The following is an 18,834-nucleotide window of genomic DNA, read 5'->3' as shown; positions in this document are numbered from 1 at the left end:
AGAACGTGTGACTGTGTATGGTAAAGCCATTCAAACGTGCCTGTTCCAACATTTTCTTGGAGAAAGGCCAGAGAAACACAGTGGTTAAGAAAAAAATTACACTACTGCAGACTGTTTAGGTTCCTGAGAACCATGTATCACCTTCTGTTTGTACCAGGCACCTTGTCAGGCCCTGATGTCTTCTGCTTATGGTCACGTTCATTGCTGTTAAGTGGATTCAGGGGCAAGCATTTTACAGATGGAGAAATTCATCTTCAAGTTGTGAAACTGCTAAAGATATGGAGAATTAAGAAAAGAAGAAAGAAGAAACTGCTTGGGCCACTGAAAGCAGGTGCTGCTTGATACCAAGTTCAAAGCACTGTGGAAGGTGGTGGAGGGAATTCTCCTGTGAAGTGGTGGAATGGACAAAGACTACTTACTGCACCACAGAGACACACTTTCCTTCTCTTCCCTACTGAAAAAAAAGCTGTTTGGGCTCCATGGAACAGGACATCCAAAACCAAATAAGCCACAAATATGATGCTCCATAAATTCCTTTTAAAAATCTTTTTAATGAAGAAATAATTCCATTCCAAAATATAGACACACAATTAAATAGTTTAATCACTTCAAAATATAACATGTCCCCAGTAGGTTCCAACACACACACACAAAACAATACTTAACAGCAATACAAAAACCCCATACAATAGCAGTTCTGTTACAATACCAATGAATACCGTGACATTTTTAGTGTCTCTGTATCTGTCTCAAGTGGTGTCAAGTACAGTGTTTTAAAAATGCGTTGCACTTAGTAGCCTCAAGATGTAACTCTTCCTACTTCTTTTCTGTTTTTGGTTCAAAGGTAAAAATGCCCTTTATTCTTCAGGACACTGTGGAGTGCTTGTTGTTCACAGCTCCGTCTGCTGAATTGAACCAGTGTGATTACAGCAACCCGAGGCTGCAATATTTACAAGGTCTATCTACAGTAATTGCCAAGAACCAATAAGAATGGGAGAAGGTGACAACTGAAAGTAAAGGCGGACACACTTATGATAAATTATGATGCAACAATTTGGCTCATGCATATAAGAAAATACATATTATATCACAACAAAGGCCACACACCTTTTTATGCAGTTTAGTTAACATTACTACTTACAGACAACCCATTCTCCACCTTTGCTTTGGACATTCAAGGACCCTATACATCTTCACATCCCTGTCTCCTGATTCCAAACCACTGGTTTTCCTCCAGTGACAGTAAAACCACCCGGAGTTTTGACGGTCGTGGTGGGCCATTGGTAATTAAGAAAAGGGCCATACCAGGGACCTCTTCTGTAATTGCGTTTGTTTTAATGACCGCAAACCACAACCAAAATAATATTCAACAAACAGACAAAGACCAGCTGGGTGAAAATGCAGCCAGCTTAACAGTTGGGAAAATGCTTAAAATAGACATTTGCAGAGCTAAGTAAGAAGTGCTTCATCTCAGAGCTCCAGGGCATAAGGGACCCAGAACTCCTAAGGGATCAGCTTGTTGACACCAGCCTAAAAGAAAGGTACCTGATCAGTCAACTTCAGTGCTTACTCCTAGTTCGGAAACTCTTGCAATGGATTTAGTCCAGTGCATCTATTTTAAGCATGATGATAATGAGCACGCAGACATTAAGGTGATGAGAGGGATCTATTACTTTGGGTACAATTAAACCTGACATGAGTTGAAATAATCAGCCATTGCACATAGTTTTGTTCTAGCTTGTTTTCTCCCTGTTCAGGAAATGCTTGCCTGGAATCCTGAGCTGACAGCAACGTCTACAGGTTCACTGGAGTAGCTTAAAACATGGAGTGCTAGGCACTAGTGGAGGCTAACTCATTCCTGAGAGGAGGCTGGAGGAGGGGACAGTGAAAGATATGGTGCCTGCCTTGCCAGGATGGCACATACCCCAGGAGCAAAGACCAGTGACTGCAAAAATGAAAAGCTTACATGAGGGTATCTGGATCCCTTAGTGTGCATTTGGATGTCTGAGAGCAAGCCCAGGTACACAAGGATATACAGACAAGAGATCTGCATACACAGTAAAATGATATGAAACGTGGCAGCAGCTCTTTCATACAGATACTCATTCCCTAACACATAGTGCCCAGGGAAACAGCCAGGAGCCTGGAGAATGCATGCAAACAAGTGGACTTACTGGGTCGAGCTACATAGCAATCTCATGTAAACACGGCAGCTCACATCCACGTCACCATGAAAGCAAGGACAGACAAGCCACGTTAACCTGCTTTAGATGGATATCTCATCACTTGCTGTAGGCAAACTGTGCTGGTGTGAAATATCTGTATGAAATACCACTGTTCTCAGGGCTGTTAGACAGTGTCACTTCAGGTCAGCCAGGTACTGGAAGCCCAATATTGTATTAGGGCAGTAGAATTGCCTTGGCACAGAGGCGGCCCCGAGCTAACGCTGCGCAGCTCAGGAGGGCCAGGCGGCCAGTATGGAACACCTCCTGGTGTCCCTGCCCGGCTGCTGCTCCAGCTGTCCCTGGCCTGGCTCTGGTCCCTCTGCATGGCAGTGCCATGTGCCACAGAGGTGTCACCTTTGTTTCGGAGCAGGGTGCTCTGGGGAGCACGTTGGTGCTAGTTTGTGTCAATGCCCGCTCAGGAGTATCTGTAGGTTTGTAGTCACAGCAGAGCAAACACTTTTCAGCCAGCAGCCTCACTGCCTGACCCTGCCTAATGGCCACATCAGGCCCCTTTCTCCTGAAATGCCTTGATACTGGAAAAATACTAAACTGGATGAAACTCCAATTCTGTAACTGTATGCCTGTCCTTTCGCAAGAATCCACTGCTCTTCTTGTGCTTTTCGCTGATCGCTATTTCTCCATCCTGCTCTGAAAGAGTCTCATCACACATTTCCAAGAGGGCATGCAGAACATCTGGTGGCTGGCTAAGGCAGTACACATTTGGAAATCAAAAGAAAACAGTTGCAAGCGCACTTTAAGCCTGTACATTTAAAGCTGAAGGCCTCGAAAATAACATAATGGAAGAGGGCGAGGAGGAAGAGGAGGGGCAGAGAGATGGAAAGAGCTGGTTTGTTGAACACATGCTTACTAAAGCTAAAACATCAATGAAACAATACCATGGAGGATTATACGTAACATCAGTCAGTTCAGGGATCTTATGGCACCTGTGGTTTATAAACAGCTTTAGCAACGAGTATTTCAAAACATAGTTCACAGTTTTAAGAAGATCTGTGCTGATTTAAAAACTAGATTCTATATCATTTGAATGTCACCTTTTGTATATGATATCTATTTGGAAAAAAAATATTTACACTAACTTCTATGGCTGATTTGTTAGATTATTTTGAAAGAAACATTCCTAAGTTACACATTAGCCCTAAATTAGAGAAGTTTATTATTATTATTAATTATATTATTATTTTAGTACATTTTGTATAAGCCTTAATTCAAAGACTTGCAAACAAATTGCAAATATAGTCTGGTACTTTGTTTTTTGGGCTACTAGATATATACACTCAGGAGTATCATTGTTCAGTGTTAAATGCATAATTGTCGCTTTTTATTTCTCCCGTGGGAAAAAAAAATGTACAGTGTATAGTAAACTGATCTACTAAAATCTCAAAGTATTCAGAACTCAAATTTCTAACTATAAACAGTATTGTCATTGTAAACGGAACAGGTTCAATATCATGTGCAAAGGGTTTACGTGAGTTATTAACAGCGCCGCCGTGTGTGACGGCAGCACGCGCGTCAGTCTGTTTGCTTCGCCAGTAATGAGCCATGTTACAGAAGATGTAGCTAATATAAGTTAGCTTTAAACAAAAGTCTTGTTGTCAAAAACCACACATCTACAAACTACAACTCTTAGAACAAAAGTACTGTGCTACAGTCCTCAGAATTTAGTTATGTGATTTTTTTGTCAAGAGACGCTGCACCTCTTGGTTCCATTCTTCTGTGAAGTTCGCAGCTGAGTTTTCTTCATCGTCTGTCCGAAAGCAGCTCTCCTCATCATCAGTTCTTACGTAGCTTTCATTGTCTGTCTGACTGCAGCTTCCCTGTGGAGAAACGTTGATGGAAGGTTTTAAAAGATTTTATGGAAGGTTTTTTAAAAGCGTGCTGGTTTAACATGTTGCACCCACGCAGGCAGAGCAAGTAAAGCCTCCAACTGCTGTTTCATTGAGAGAAAAAGGGAGCTGGCCAGTTCCTGTAGTTATCCCTCAAGAACTTAAAAAAGGAAAAAGCCATTCTACCTAGGTGAGCCATAGGTATTTGAGCCGTAAATAGAAACTTACAGGCCATGTGGGAAGTCGGAAACTTCCCTTGTCATGGGCCTGTTGTCTGCTCTGCTTGTGGCACCTTGGGGTAACTCAGTCTGCATTGACACAGATCTGCAACGTTCCCATTTTCCTTTCTACTTTCCCCTTCCAGATCACTCTATAAATATACCATTGAAAGTGAAACCATGGTTCATCCACCTTGTGCAGTGTTCAGCCACTGACCATCATGAGCCTCCCCTCACATGTAAATGTCTTGTATGTTTTACTGTGTCTAAGAAAACCTGCAGTTACTTGAAAGGATGATTCTGGGTGCTACAGCTCATGAACAGCCTCGTCCACTGGTGCACCAGTATCGGCTGGTGCTCCCGTGTAAGCTGAAGCATCAGTGAGTATGTTAAATTCCTACAGAAGAGGCATTAAAGTTTTAGCTAGCAGTGGAAAATGCTTCATCAGTTACTGCTGCTCCTTCTCAGAACTATGTCAGGATCTACAGTCAGGTAATACTGCAAACTTCTGCTTCTGGCACATTTCTTGTAAAGGCACTGTTTACACATTTGACCCTTCCTAAGTTAAGGAACTCATCCCTTTTCCTTTTGAACTACCTCAGAGAGAAAACCAATCTGCATTGCATGAGATACAATAATCACAGCATAATACACCACTCTCCACACATGAATTCTTTTCTACTCATTTCAGGCATAAAGCTGGCCTAAAAGATGGGAGATGAAATGTAAATTACTCTGGCAAATATAGTTAAATTAAATCTGATGAATGAAGAAAGGTCAGGTAGTTTAGTTTGCTGCTTCTCCTTCCTGAGACCATTTGATTGTATTAATTATTCAAGCAGAAACACTTCCACCCCACTCCATAATATTCAAGCATGCCAAATGGTATGATGATCTTAATTTAGTGTCTCCTTGTGTTAGACGGTTACAAAAGACAAGCATTAACATTTTGTTGATAAATGCAAAGGAAACCTGCACTGCAAGTCTAATGAGAGTTTCATAAAAAATTTCTGAGGTACATCTTTAATTATATCTTTTAAAAATCAGACATGCACCTGTACTTCTTAAGTCTGCAAACCAATTTGGTAATCTTAGCAAAGGAATGCTTTGCTCTTCACAACTCAGACAAAAAAATGCAAATCAAAGGCATGGAAGAGGTCAGTTCTCAGCTGCCTGAGACTGACTTTTACTGAATCAGCTTCAGAGTTATGTGAATAACAGAATCCTTTAAGCTGGAAAAGATCATTCAGTCCAGCCATTAACTCAGCACTGCCAAGCCTTACCACTAAACCATGTCCCCAAGTGCCACATCCACATGCCTTTCAAATATCTCCAGGGATAGTGATTCAACCACTTCCTTGGGCGGCCTGTTCCAATGCTTAGCAACCCTTTTGGTGACAAAATGTTTCCTAATATACAAAAGTATAGGAACATCTCATATTTCGTGATGGCACCATTATAAACCACAAGAGTAAAATAAGAGTGGCTTGTGAAACATGGGATGCATTAAGACACATTGACAGTAATGTTAAGTATTTGGGTTTGCTTCATATTTTCTGGATAAATTACTTCTCTTTGGTGGACTGTGGGAAGGGTTATTCTCTCTGTTCCACAGCCAGCACTGGGATAGAGATATTTTCCTGCAAGAGATAATGAGTACTAATGAACCTCAGAGCTTTAAATTCACTGCAATGTTTGGAAGTGCCCAAATTAATTCCCAATTAAGACTATTACGATTTTTCATTATATAAAACTGTTTCTAACCTCTGGTGTTACTTAATCCACAGGTTCTTTTCTGTTATTTGTCATTCAGTGATTTTTTCAAAAGACATCCCTATCACTTGTGTCATTTTAGAATTGAATTTACAAATTTAAGCTCCTTCTTCCCTGATAACTTGGTCGCAGTTTTTTACAGTGTTTTTATGCCTACATGCTAAGAAGAGGAGGACTTAGGGAGAAAAATAAACCAAAAAGAAAACCAAAACATAGCTGAGTGAATGTAGCAGACATTTTTGAAAATTACTGTGCTGTTATCCTCCTGTTATTTTCAAATGGAATGGTCCAGATAATGCTAGCTTTTATGTATTTGCTCAAGAAAAAACCAAAAGACTGGACTAGACTGACCACACTCTCCATTGGCCCATGGGTTTTATCACCTGACATCTGAAGAATTCCTAATCTCTGCTGGGAAACATGAAAACAGAGGTTCAAAAAAAATGACAAGAGATGAGAAAAATATGAAAGTGTTACTCAACACGAATTCTGCCCTGGAAAAACAGTCAAGTTGAATACATGGTATTTTTTAAGAATACATTCACATCAAAAAATTGAGACGATTTGGGGTTTTTGCATTTGAAAAAAAATCCACCTGTTTCAGTACAAATCATTCAGTCACTTTTGCAATAGAAAAAGTCCCTCACAGACACCCAAAGCCTCAGATCCCAGAACAGTTCATGTTATAAGGTTTTGAGAGAGTGAGAGTGTTTGGAGTGGGACTGGAGCAGATTCTTTAATTGAAATTATGTTTTTGTCAAGACAGGGAAAACCTCAGTTAAAATCTGAGAACAAAACCTGCAATAAATCCTCCTCTCTGTACTCCCTCTCAGTGGATGCCTTAGGTCTGATTTCTATTTGCTTTTCACACCTTCTTTCGTGTTATGATAATGCATATAAATGAATTAGGCATGACCAATTCAAATGTGTGCCAGCACTAAGAAAGCACAACTTTAGAAGAATCTAGGAAATTGTAGGTCTCGTGAGGACACGTCCACTGTATGAGTCAACAGCAACTAATTGAAAATGACAACTTCTCAACCAGTTTCTGAAATGCAGGATTTCTGCTCCCATTGGCCACCCTTGGCAAAAAACCAAATGCTATCAAGGGGATAAAGGTAAAATAACATCAGAGTTTCACCTAATGTCAAGATCTGCCTAGTACCTGCTGAAAAGCTCGAGTTCACTTTGTTTCTTTACTAAAAATAAAACAAGTATATTTAACATAAAAAGTAAATTGAAAGCATAATTTAATTATGTTTTATATATTATATTACTGGAATCACTTGTTCTCTTGGGAATTTGTTATATTAGATGCTATTTAAAATCAATTCTGGAAAATTGTATGTAGTACTTTTAAAGCTGAAAATGCAAACAGATTGCAAATATCATCAATCAAATAACATCAACTTCAGATGAATGAGTAAATGAACAAAACTCTGTGGCTGGCCATCAGCAGCAATATCACTCACAAGGAGCTACAATAAACTGATCAAATTTTCCTCATCTTTGGTGTCTTTTTTTTTTTTTTTTTAATAAGCACAAATGTAATATTGGTGTAAGAAAGAAAGTCTGCCAGCTTTCTACTTCCTATGGCCATCTAGGGCCATGTCAGCTGTATTTGTATCATTATTGACTGAATAAGGGTTTAGAAATAAAACTCTTTATGCAGCTTCTAAGCTTCAAGCAAGAACCCAATGAAAACTGCAAAAGCACTTTAGATACCATGACTGGTATAAACTATTTTAAAGTTATTTTTCCAGTGCTGTGAAATGTAAGTACCAAATAAAATACACAAGATATGACAGACTTCCATATTCTCAGCAGAGTGAATCTTGAGAAGATTCACTTACCATGTGAAGATGTATTTAGCATAATGTACCATAATACATTTTGTTCTTGTGGATATGTGAAGTGTCAAGTCCACCAGTTTTGGATGCCAATTTCTGTAGGGCTGTGCTTTTATATAGCTCCTGGAAATGTTACAGTCTTTGGTAATGGCCAAAGGGCTCCCCTGGGAGCTAAAATACATTTCACTATGAAAATCTTTCCTTTTGATAAGGTTTCAAAAATCATCCAGGAGACAAGATAGTATCTCGGTCTCTGATACCTGCTAATTTGACACAGGATACGTATTTTCAAGAAAGCCAGGCTTTTAGGACAGTATGTTTACCCACATCACTGTGTTAGCACTGCTTCCTAATAAAAAAGGAAGCCTTTCATAGAATTGCCTGAGTTTTGTAATTCTAATTAAAAAGGGTTTTTTGACTTATTATTGCAAATTGTAATTATATTCAGTTATATACAAAATTTCCACTATATACATAGTTATACACACACATTGTTGTTGAAATATCTACTTTCCTTTTCACATGACCTGATCTAAAAGTGACAACTGCACCAAAACCGAGTAAGGAAACTTATTTTTTCGGCTGTCAATGTTTAGGGAATTCTACTTGGCTCATGTTTTTAATAAGACTACTGAGAAAATGAATGTAACCTGAGGAGCAATGTTAGGAGAACTTTCATGAGCAGTTATTTGGTGTTTATAGTACTCTGGGTATTGAAGTTTATTTGCTTTTCACATCCAGTTATTCTGCTTCAGCTGCAAGAGACACTGAGACGGATGTGACTTGGAAATACCCTTTAGCAGCTGCTTTCACAAGGTACACATTTTAACAGTAAAATTTTACTGTCATCAGAAGACACAAACTCCTTGAATCCAGGCCAGGTTTTAACATCGAAACTTCCATATAAATGAGGAGGTCTAGCATAAAACATGACACTCAAAATCTAACAATATGAATTCCTGTTAGAGTTGGCACAGGCTAGTTCACTGGTTTTGCTCATCTGAACATAACCCTGCTCCCAAGCTCCAGTGTCCATTTGATTGTTGACCTCTGCTTGCTTTTAGCTCTGGCTTTGAGGAAGAGGCTCAGTCTGCAGACCAGAACGAGATCCCTATTCTGATATTCTCCCTTTCCATTCCCGTTAGCCCATGGTTCAGTGTCTCAGCAGGATGGACAGCACTGTCTCACTGCCATCTTCACAGCGGGGCACTGCACTCTCCTAGAAAGCCAGAAATGCAGAATCCATGACTTGTGATGAGGCAAGAAGAAATGTGTGCTCTCCCATTTCCTGGGCAAATGTTCAGAGTTACAGGATACTCCATAAAAATAGATGTTGTCTGTCTTCCTGAGGAAAAACACAGTTGCTCAACTTGGCAGTAACTTCAGTGCTGCAGCTGTGAGGTTGGCATGTGTAAGGAACATGACCTGAATATGGTGATGCCTTGTTGGGGCTACCTAAAAACAGAGGTCATGCACAATTAAGAGAATAAAAAGGTGTTATATTTATTGAAGGGCCTTCAGGTACATTTCAGGCAGATGAAGCCCGTCAGGGGCTACATCCAAAAAATGGGTGATGGGTCATGAATTTTCACACTTTGATAAGTTTGGTCCATTTGCATATTGGGGGTTAATCTTCCAATTACAGCTTCAGGCAATGAAGTAATTTACCCCAAGTTTGCTCTGCCTCATCTCACTTTTGTTTATATCTCTTGGGGCATGAGATGGTAAGGTCTCCTTGATTCTCAGGCCTATAGAGGAATTGTTTTGTCTTACCAAAATGGGCAGACAGTAACTAACACTCTATATGGAGTTTGGAGTTACATACTAAAGAACTGCAGGATTACAAATATATGAAAAATATAAAAGCTAGAATCCTAAGTCATCAATGGGACAGCAGGGAATTCATAGAACTGCCAGCTTCTATACAGTAGCTGAGTGCCTTCCACTTTTTGGGGATTTTTAAACTTACACGACACATCTGAGGATACATCTGTGGTTAAGCAGCTGGTGGATTGCTTTCTTTAATGTTTGTATAAGTTGTTTCACACACTAGAGTAGATGTTCTGATCTCATCAGAAATTATTTAGTTCAGTTATCCTAGGAAGACTAAAGCATTGAATGGAATTAAACTCAGAGGTCTCCTGAAAATGAAATCAGATTCTTTATCTTCTGGACAAGGTTTCTCTGTACTGGTTAATATATTTTTCACCATCCCCAGGGATGAAAATCCCATGTTTTCAGTCTGATGGTCAACAAAGGAAAAACATAAAAAGGGTGATGGTTTAACAGGAATCCTTAGGACAAGGACTACAGATTCATAAATTAGAACCGATTCAGAGAGATTCCAAGGCATCCCCATACAGGTTAAAAGGTGAAAGAAACAGCATTGTCACATACATTCAGGTGCCACAAGATGCATTGCAACTGAAATATATATTATGAGGATTAATTCCAAACTTTCTTCTAAATTATAATAATACTTACTTGAGAGGAGAGAGAAGAATATTGCACTCAACTTTGCAAACTGACCTGTAGATAACAAAGGACAGAAAACAGGAAGATAACAAATTAAGCCCGTGAGCAGCCAGGCAGTGTATTATTCTGAAAAAAGCCATGCACAAGCCTAGAAATAAAGGGAGCAATTAGGGACCCAGAAAATAAACCCACTGAGAACTGTCTTACACAACATATCAGCAAAAGACTGTACCAAGAACAAAAGTGGAAACAGATGTGGGAGGATACACGCTGTTAGCATTTACACTTGTGCATTAAATGTGTTTGGGTTTTTTTCTGATACAGATACTTGTTATTTACAACATGCTTAAAAAAAAAAAAAAAAAGAAAAGAGAGAAAGAAGCCTCCTCTAAAGTTTCCTGTCCCTGATTTCCCGATATATCTTAGTTTTTTAATACTAATTTAGCGTTCAGTACAAAAATCTTTCTTGGACACAAGGTGACACAAAATAACAAGAGTGGGTTTGGGCCAACCATCTTTCATGCTACACTACATCTACATGTTTTTCTAAATGTGCTGATTTTACACAAAGTGAGACATTTAATAACATAAAAATGGTTACCAGATTGTTACTGAGGTGACCATTCTGCACCCTTAGTAGGAGTTCCTCCTTGCAGATTTTTTCAGCTGACAATTGCATTACGATAGCTACAGCTTTCTTTGGCAATCCAGATGAATGCAGTGTATATGTGAGTACAAACAGTAAAACAGCTTTTAATAAATTCCAATGGTTTGATGCAAATGAGCATAGTTGACCTGGCCTCTGTTCAACAGCATACCCTAAACAGAAATTTTCCAATTTTCGTGTGTTTTACAAGTAGTAAGCTGTGGCTTTTTCAGAATAATCAGTGATATTAACAGAAGAAGGGATAGAAGAGCGAAATACCACAAATAAACAGCAAATTGCAGAGAACAACTAATGCCAAAGCACATGTCTTGGGGCCAATATATGACACTCTCCAACCAGCTCCTAATCATTTTAGTAGTCCCTATTAACTTAATACTTTTCTTGCTTCCCTTAAACCCATTCCCTAATTTAAATGGCATCACTCATACTGGGAAGGACTTCTCAGGCATTGCCATATGTTTTGGGGCTGTGGTATCAACTAAAAATAGATTCTACTTACAAGTCACTACTGTCAAATCACTGCCTGATAGGAGCTGACAATCTCACAGACAGTAAAGTACATGATGAAACTTCTGAAAAAATGCTGTTAAGCAGAACTTGTCTAGAATGAGAACTTTCTGTTCCCTCAGTGAATATATTTTTGACAAAAAAAAGCTTTTCCTTTTTTTTGGCCAGGTGTGTGTGTGTGTGCGCTGGGTTTTTTATCTGTTTTTGTCCCCTGGTGGAAACAAGTAATGTAAAACAACAGGGAATAAACTTCACTCATGTGCAGTCTTGGCCTACCTAAATTCAGGAGTTTTATTCTGATGTTAATAGGGAGAAGATTTCCTTCCTTTCTCCTGGGAATGTTGGTGGAAAATAGCAGAAAAAAATATTTTGACTGAAGCAAGAGCAACACCCAGTGCTATCAAGTGACATGCATAACTCCTCCTGCCCTTATTTCTAGTGCACATACATACTAAATTTTATGCATGTACATAATACTGTTGTAACTTGTGAAACTCAAGTAACACTGTTGCCATATACTGCACTTCCATACTCTAATCAAAATACATTCAAACTGGTTTGTTGTTCTTTCTGATGAACATGGAATCTTTACCAGCAAGAATAACATTATTTGGTGCCTGATAGCTGTGACTATTTAGGCACCCCTTCTCTAAACTGACAACTACTTTTCATTACATCAGCAGTAGCTGCTCAACCTGTTCAGAAGTTTAAAGGCTGTGATTTTTGACAAGTCTTATCCTGGATAAAAGTTTTGACAATTCCCCCTGTGTCACCTGCTGTTGCCTTAGTAAATGATCTATAACTATCCTGCTCCTTTTGTCATGTCTTTGAAGACCTTTGCAATGAAATGAATTTTGGCAGCCTACCACATGAAGCAGGTCTACATCAACAACAACCTCAAAGTTATCTTAAATTTTGACAAGACTCAATGAACTTTTACAAGACTAATATATCCTACCAGCTTCACAGACAAGAAAACCAAAAGAGCAGCAAATCTTCATTACAAGACAAGCCTGTCAGACACAGATTGTCTCCAAACTGACCAGCACTGAACATTACCAGAAAATTACCAGAAATGAAGGCGAGATTTTATTAGCTCCTAGAAATCAGCAGTATAAAGAATTGCTGCCCATAAAGTGATTTTGAACCTCATTTGCAGACATCTGGTCTCTCAGAACATGTCTAATTTGGTTATTGTACCCCATTTAATATGTTCTTTAGGGGTGAGGTCCAAATTTGAGCTGATCACCATGTGGAAACAAAGTTGTTTTTGCTTGTTTCAGCTCTGCTCCCAAATAACTGAACTGGGTTTTCCCTCTTATTGACACTACTTCTAACTTTATAAGAAGAAATCTATTTTCTATTCAGATATTCCAAGTTAGAATAACTGAAAACAATAATCTGGCAATAATCTGCAACACCAGGTAGAATTGGAGACCATGATGCAAATATTGGCATCTACAGAATTCCAGCTCCCCCTGGCATATTTGCGTTGCTCAGACTCTTAAACAAATGCCTTTTGAGAGCTTCCTCAGGGAGGTGTTTAATAACAAGTCCCCAGGCTTCTCTGCACCAGATGCTTGTTGAATACTTGGTGCTCTGGGATACAATTTGTTCCAGACCCTTTTCTGTACCTCCAGATTCTGACAATGACAGTAACACACAGACTGCACCTGAGCTTCAATTCACACTGGAGAAACCTTATGAATGTTTCTTGCTATTGGAGAAAAAAAAAAAAGAAAAGAAAATAGCAGGACATCTTGACACCACCAAGCAGTACCTGTAGTAATGGGGAATGAGCTCTAAGTGATGTGGTAGGCATGGGCAGAGAACAAGCACAGAGGCAGCTCTGTCCCACCTGCTTCCCTGCTACCCATATGGACCACTGCTGTGTGCCTCAGGCAGTGTGGTCTTCTTGGATAGGCACAAAGTCTGGATGCATCTGTGTCTGTGTGAGGGTGGCAGCAGGTTTTGGAAAGTGGCTGCTCTGGTAACCCAGAAGAGATCACACCCCAGAGGCCAGGGCTGGTCAGATGGCACTGGGCACCTGAGGGCCATCATCCTTTCTCACTTATGGAGAAACATGGGCAGTTGGTGTCCTTCTCCCACCTGGTACGCCTCATCCTGCAGCTTCTGCTTCAGGTACTCCTCCATTTTCAGTTCATTCTCCAGCTGGCGCACAGAGTCATTCTCGTAATTTTCATCATCTGCTCTGACGTAAGGGTCTCCATCTTCCGTAACCCTAAAGATAATTATTAATAAATAGCCTCCTAAGATGAATGACATTCAGAGCCAATAAAACTTCCCTTTATTGTAATCTGTGAGGACTGTGGGATACTTTAGCCATATGCTCCACCAGTTAGTATTTTCCTGGCAGTGGAGAACACTTCTGTTATTTCCCTCTCTCATGAAGTACACCAAAGGGCATATTCTGCTGAAGGCACTCCCCTAAGGAAATGAGTAACAAAAGTTCTCAATAACTTCATACAAAGAGGCTGAACTAAAAATAACTAGAAAGATGTCTATTGTCTCTAAAAGGAAAGATCAGGTTGTAAAAATCAATCTGTTTCTTCATCAATTGAGTAGGTCAATGCATTCTGCTTTTCCATTTACACATTTCTCCTTTTCCAGTGAGCCCTAGCAGGTCCCTCAGTCTGGATAAACAATGAATAGGACTGCAGGGCATGTTTGGGAAAACAGCTGTCCCACAGCCTCCATGCTGCCTGAATGTTCCAGGCTGGATGTGAGACAGCTCACTCCTGAGGGAGTCCTGAGTTCCAGGCTTTATTGTTTACAGAGCCCACTACTATGTAACCAGGAAGCACTTGGATTTATGCCTTTTTTTTTTTTTCTTTCTCAAATAATTGAGAGGGAGAGGAAATACTGTGTGATTCACAGTGTTTTCAGAGGAAGAAGGATGAGATGAGGAAGGGGTGTCAGGCAGGTACCCACATGTCGCTGCGCATGGAGCCGGTGGCAGCAGCGCTGTGGATGTATCCCGGCTTCCGGGCGTGGATCTGCGCCAGGAAAGCCTTCTCAGACGTCGGGGATGGAACCAGATCATCAAAATGAGTCCGTCCAAACTCAGAATCCACATTGCTCTCTGTCTCGCTGCCCACTTCTGTGAAGCAAAAAGTCCCATTTAACTTTCACAAATGTATATGTGCCTATTTCTTTAAGCATTTCTTTGCCTTTCCAACCAAGAATGCCACCTCCTCATAGTGATTAAAAGCATATTCCACTTATATTGGCAAAGCTTATAGCTTCCTTCTTGGACCAAATACTGAAAATTTTGCTTATCTCAGTTATTAGGTAGGCTATTTTAATGGCTAATTTTACAGACTGCATTTTACAACATGTCCTGTATGATCTATGCTAAATCTGATTTCTAAAGAGTGAAATTCCACTCTATGTGGAATCACAGACAAATTTTTCACTGTATCCAACTGCACCTCTACATCCATGGCTTTGAGAACTGCTGAGTTCCAGACGCTGTTGCTTAGGGATTTTTTAAACAAAAGCATAAAAAATTTTGAAGATATGTATCTTCCTACGTCCCACTTTTTCCATACAAATGTGAATTGTCACTATGGTGACTATTCTCCCTCGTAAGCCTCACTCACCAGAATTTAGTTCTTTCACCAAAGAAGACATGGTGTTGGTGATTGAATCTGCTGCCACCAGCAAATCATTTCTTAAGTTTCGTCTTGCACCTGAAGCAAGAGATGGACAAAGCACAGTGTAACTATTATTCACATGACATATGTTTTACTGTTGAAAGCAGTTTTGACCCTGATGAAAGCTGTCATTGTGATAATTCAGGGTATCAAAGTCCTTGTGAGAGGCACGTGCAGAAGAGTTCTCTGCAGAACGGCCTCATTTACTTATGCTGTATGCAAAAGCAGAAGCCTACCCTCATGCTTCATTTAACCACAATGCCAGATATGTGGAGATTATTCATTGCCATCAGGCTTGCATTTGTGTGGTGACACCAGCAGACCAGGCCTGGAAGATTAAATCCAGAGTGAACTCATTTACAGTGCCTGTGGGGGAGGAGGGAAGAAATGAGGTGTTTTGTCTAAGTTCCCACAGCTCAGTTTAATGAGGCCATTATTGCCAGATATTTGCCAGATAATTATGGCAAATGTTGAAAAAACACACTTGACCTCATCCCTCATCAAAACTATATGTATGGATTTATTTTCTCTGCTCTCTCTCAGCCTCTCCTGTAGCTCAAGGATTTTCTTGTATATTCTATAATTTATTGTCTCTCTCTCCCCCTACAGCACTCCTTGCTTTTTTTAATAAAGGAAGCATAACTGCTTCTCTAAACAGCCCCAGGCTGCTTTTAAACTTGTTCTAATAATGCATCTAGAAGTGTTTCCCTGCTGAACCTGGCAATATTCCCTTAACCATAAATCACGAGAGATTCTTGTGAACTGCATGGAATACTCCTTCCTTAGGAGGGGTCTGTGTGCTTAAGTCCCTCAAATCCTGAACACAGATACTATTGTTGAATAGTTGAATGATCAATATATTCCACAGAATTGCCAGTCTTCCAAATACAACAGGAATAGGCTACTGTAGAAGAGGTTTTTTTTTTTTTAATGTATACATTAGCAAATAGTTACTGGAATGTAAATTATAGTAGTTAAACTCTTATAAACACACAGACAACCACTCCCTCTCTAAAGTCTTCCCAAATTTGTGCCTCTGAACTATTGCACATGCTGGGAAGGAGAAATGGAAACAATGAAGAGAAAATATCCTTTAACCATGGCTTTTCTGCATTATGTGTATATAGGCAGATCTCTGTTGGTGCAGCAGAGAATGGAGACATACAATCTCAGCACAACCCCCTCACAAAGTCATATGTCAAGATGTGACAGAATGCTGGCTTCAAGTTCTTTGGGTTTGACCTTCTCATCCAGAGCTTACAGTAAATAATGACACAAACCTAGGTATTTATCAAATGCAGCAGCTGTAAAATGTGATCACATAATTTCTTATATTGCTTTTGATCTTGAACAGAACATATTTTTATACTTAAAATGCATTTGCCTGAGGCAGACTTAGCATTGTTTAAGAATATTTTATTGTGGCCACTATATTATTTATCTTACTCTTAACTCTAGAAGAAGCTGTCCCATTACAACATAGGAGCTAGGGCTCCATATTTTTGCCTGTCTTGATTTTTCTCATAGCAGGAAAAAAGGAAAACATATTGCCTGTTTTTCTTTTGCCACAGAAAATGATATTAGCAGCAACTCATTATGTTGGGACCAGGAACTATGCCTATGTTCAATACTTGAATTGACCAGTGCTTTAGGAGAAAGTTCCTGATTGCATTACAGATTCAACCTTGTCCAAAAATACACACAAAGACAATTTACAGGAAAATCAAGGAGAAGGGTGCTTGAGAGGGCTGAACTAGGTTACTGGGAAGAAGCTTCCACTGTCGCAGAGGAACTTCTGAGCTTACATTTAAACTTATGTTTAATTTGGACTGGGGAAAGAGGGAAAAAACTTATTCAGATCATAGAATTGCAATTATGCAAATATTTTAGAGAGAGAAGATTAAAAATATAAGGACTGTTTCTTTATTTAGATAACAGAGACTACTTGCTTTCAATGTTATCCAACATAATAATTTAATTTCCAGCCTTAGAAATTCAAAACACTTTAAAATTTATTCTTACTTGAAAAAAGAGTGGGAAGGTGATGAGTTTTCTGGAAATGCAAGAAAAGGAATCAGACTTGATTCCTGTCTAGTCTAACTGAATCCTTCTCAGGCCCAAAGCAAAAAGACAAGGGACAACAGTCATAAGTTGCATCAAGGGATGTTCCGATCAGATAGAAGGACAAGGAATTTCCACAATAAGGATAGTGAAACACTGCAACAGAGAAAATGAGTGACAGAAACCATGTAGAGCACAGCTGGTAAAGATCCTGAATAGTTTGATCTCACTTTGAAGCCCTCTTTCTTGGGGCAGAAGGACACAGTGACTTACAAAAGCCCTTTCCACCTAATTCTATGATTATATCATTTACTTCTAGCAAAGTCTTTATTTAAAACACACTGACAATGCCTGCTGAGGTTAATAGTAATTTTTCTGGTTAACAGAGCAGTGATAACTGTTCTCACCCTCTTGCATCAAAATTCCTTCTTACCCTAAGCTCCATTAATTGACACCATTGTCCAGTTTCTGCTTACCTGCTTGCTTTGACAGCTTGCTTTGATGGCTGACAAAGTTGATTTTCAATGGCAAAATGCAGCTGTCACAGATATTTTTTTGTTTTGTTTTGTTGCATGCAACTCAGAAGGTCAAGTACATTGAGTCAGTAATCAAAAGAAATAATGATTCTTCAGTCTCCAAGTGCCTCAGACAAGCTGTTAGTGGGACTTACTTTGTGCAAAGGCTTCCTGCACATCTCCTCCCACCCCGGTCAGAGAGTCCTGAGGCGCGTGGGTCGGGGTGGAGCAGGCAGAGGCAGACCTGATGGGCATGGGAATGGGCCGGCTGATGGTGTGGCTGGGCGAGGAGCGCGGGGAGCCTGCCCCCTGCGTCTGCAAAACAATCAAGGGGTTAAACAGGGGCTTCGCAAGAGCCTGCCCGCTGTCCTGGTCACCCATCCCTCAGCTTAAAGGCATCATGCTCTTTGTACATCAGTCGGGTAATGTTAATTTTGCTAGAAGAAATAAACCAAAGTCAGTTGTTAGTTGACAGCAAGGCTTCTGTTTAGAGAAACAGTAAGTAGGAAAATATGAGTCAAGATCTGACTTCCTTCAAGCATGGGAAAATGTCAGGCAGCTAAATTAAAAAAAATCCAAGTTAATGAAGACCACACTACAGACCTCTCTGCCCTCTCCCCTTTCACTCCCCCAGTTCACATGCATGCCTGCTAAACTGTAACCCATTCTGGCTGTGAGAAGGGGAAAGCTGCTGGCACCAGCATGGCTTTCAGCCCAGGCAAGGGACTGGAGCAGCCCCTTTCAGCAAAGCCCTGACACAAGAGCTGATCACAGCCTTGCCATCCACCTCCCTGCAGGACAAGTTCATGGTACATGCAACCTCTCAGTCACATAAAGTCTGACACTTGTAATAAATAACACACATTTCTGCTTTTTATTTGGAGCTAGAGAACTATTTAAGCCACCATTAAATTATCTGCTCCACATACTCAGACACTCCCAAAACACTGCGGAGATAGGGCAATATAAATTCCTGCTATGGGTTCAGCTGTTGGAAGTGAAAACGTTTTAACACCAGTTAT

General features: G+C 39.9%; 1 protein-coding gene across 30 annotated transcripts in view; it reads right to left on the bottom strand.

Annotated features, from left to right (window-relative positions):
* Nucleotides 1-531: 531 nt before the first annotated feature.
* DTNA (dystrobrevin alpha) overlaps nucleotides 532-18,834 on the bottom strand; it is a 220,919-nt gene continuing 202,616 nt past the window's right edge. For 24 of the 30 annotated variants that reach the window (XM_072924630.1, XM_072924609.1, XM_072924611.1 and 21 more), the window contains 5 exons: nucleotides 17,968-18,127; nucleotides 15,183-15,272; nucleotides 14,512-14,680; nucleotides 13,669-13,801; nucleotides 532-4,060 (listed from right to left, as the gene is read on the bottom strand). In XM_072924630.1, coding sequence (XP_072780731.1) covers nucleotides 3,905-4,060; nucleotides 13,669-13,801; nucleotides 14,512-14,680; nucleotides 15,183-15,272; nucleotides 17,968-18,127 — 708 coding nt within the window. In that variant the 3' untranslated portion in view covers nucleotides 532-3,904. Of the gene's footprint in view, nucleotides 4,061-10,394; nucleotides 10,440-13,668; nucleotides 13,802-14,511; nucleotides 14,681-15,182; nucleotides 15,273-17,967; nucleotides 18,128-18,834 lie in introns of all 30 variants that reach the window. The other 6 variants (XM_030266168.4, XM_072924617.1, XM_072924634.1 and 3 more) reach the window with 1 other exon arrangement.

Source organism: Taeniopygia guttata, chromosome 2 (assembly GCF_048771995.1).
Source record: "Taeniopygia guttata chromosome 2, bTaeGut7.mat, whole genome shotgun sequence".
Taxonomy (NCBI): domain Eukaryota; kingdom Metazoa; phylum Chordata; class Aves; order Passeriformes; family Estrildidae; genus Taeniopygia; species Taeniopygia guttata.
This window is presented reverse-complemented; position numbering and strand designations above follow the sequence as displayed.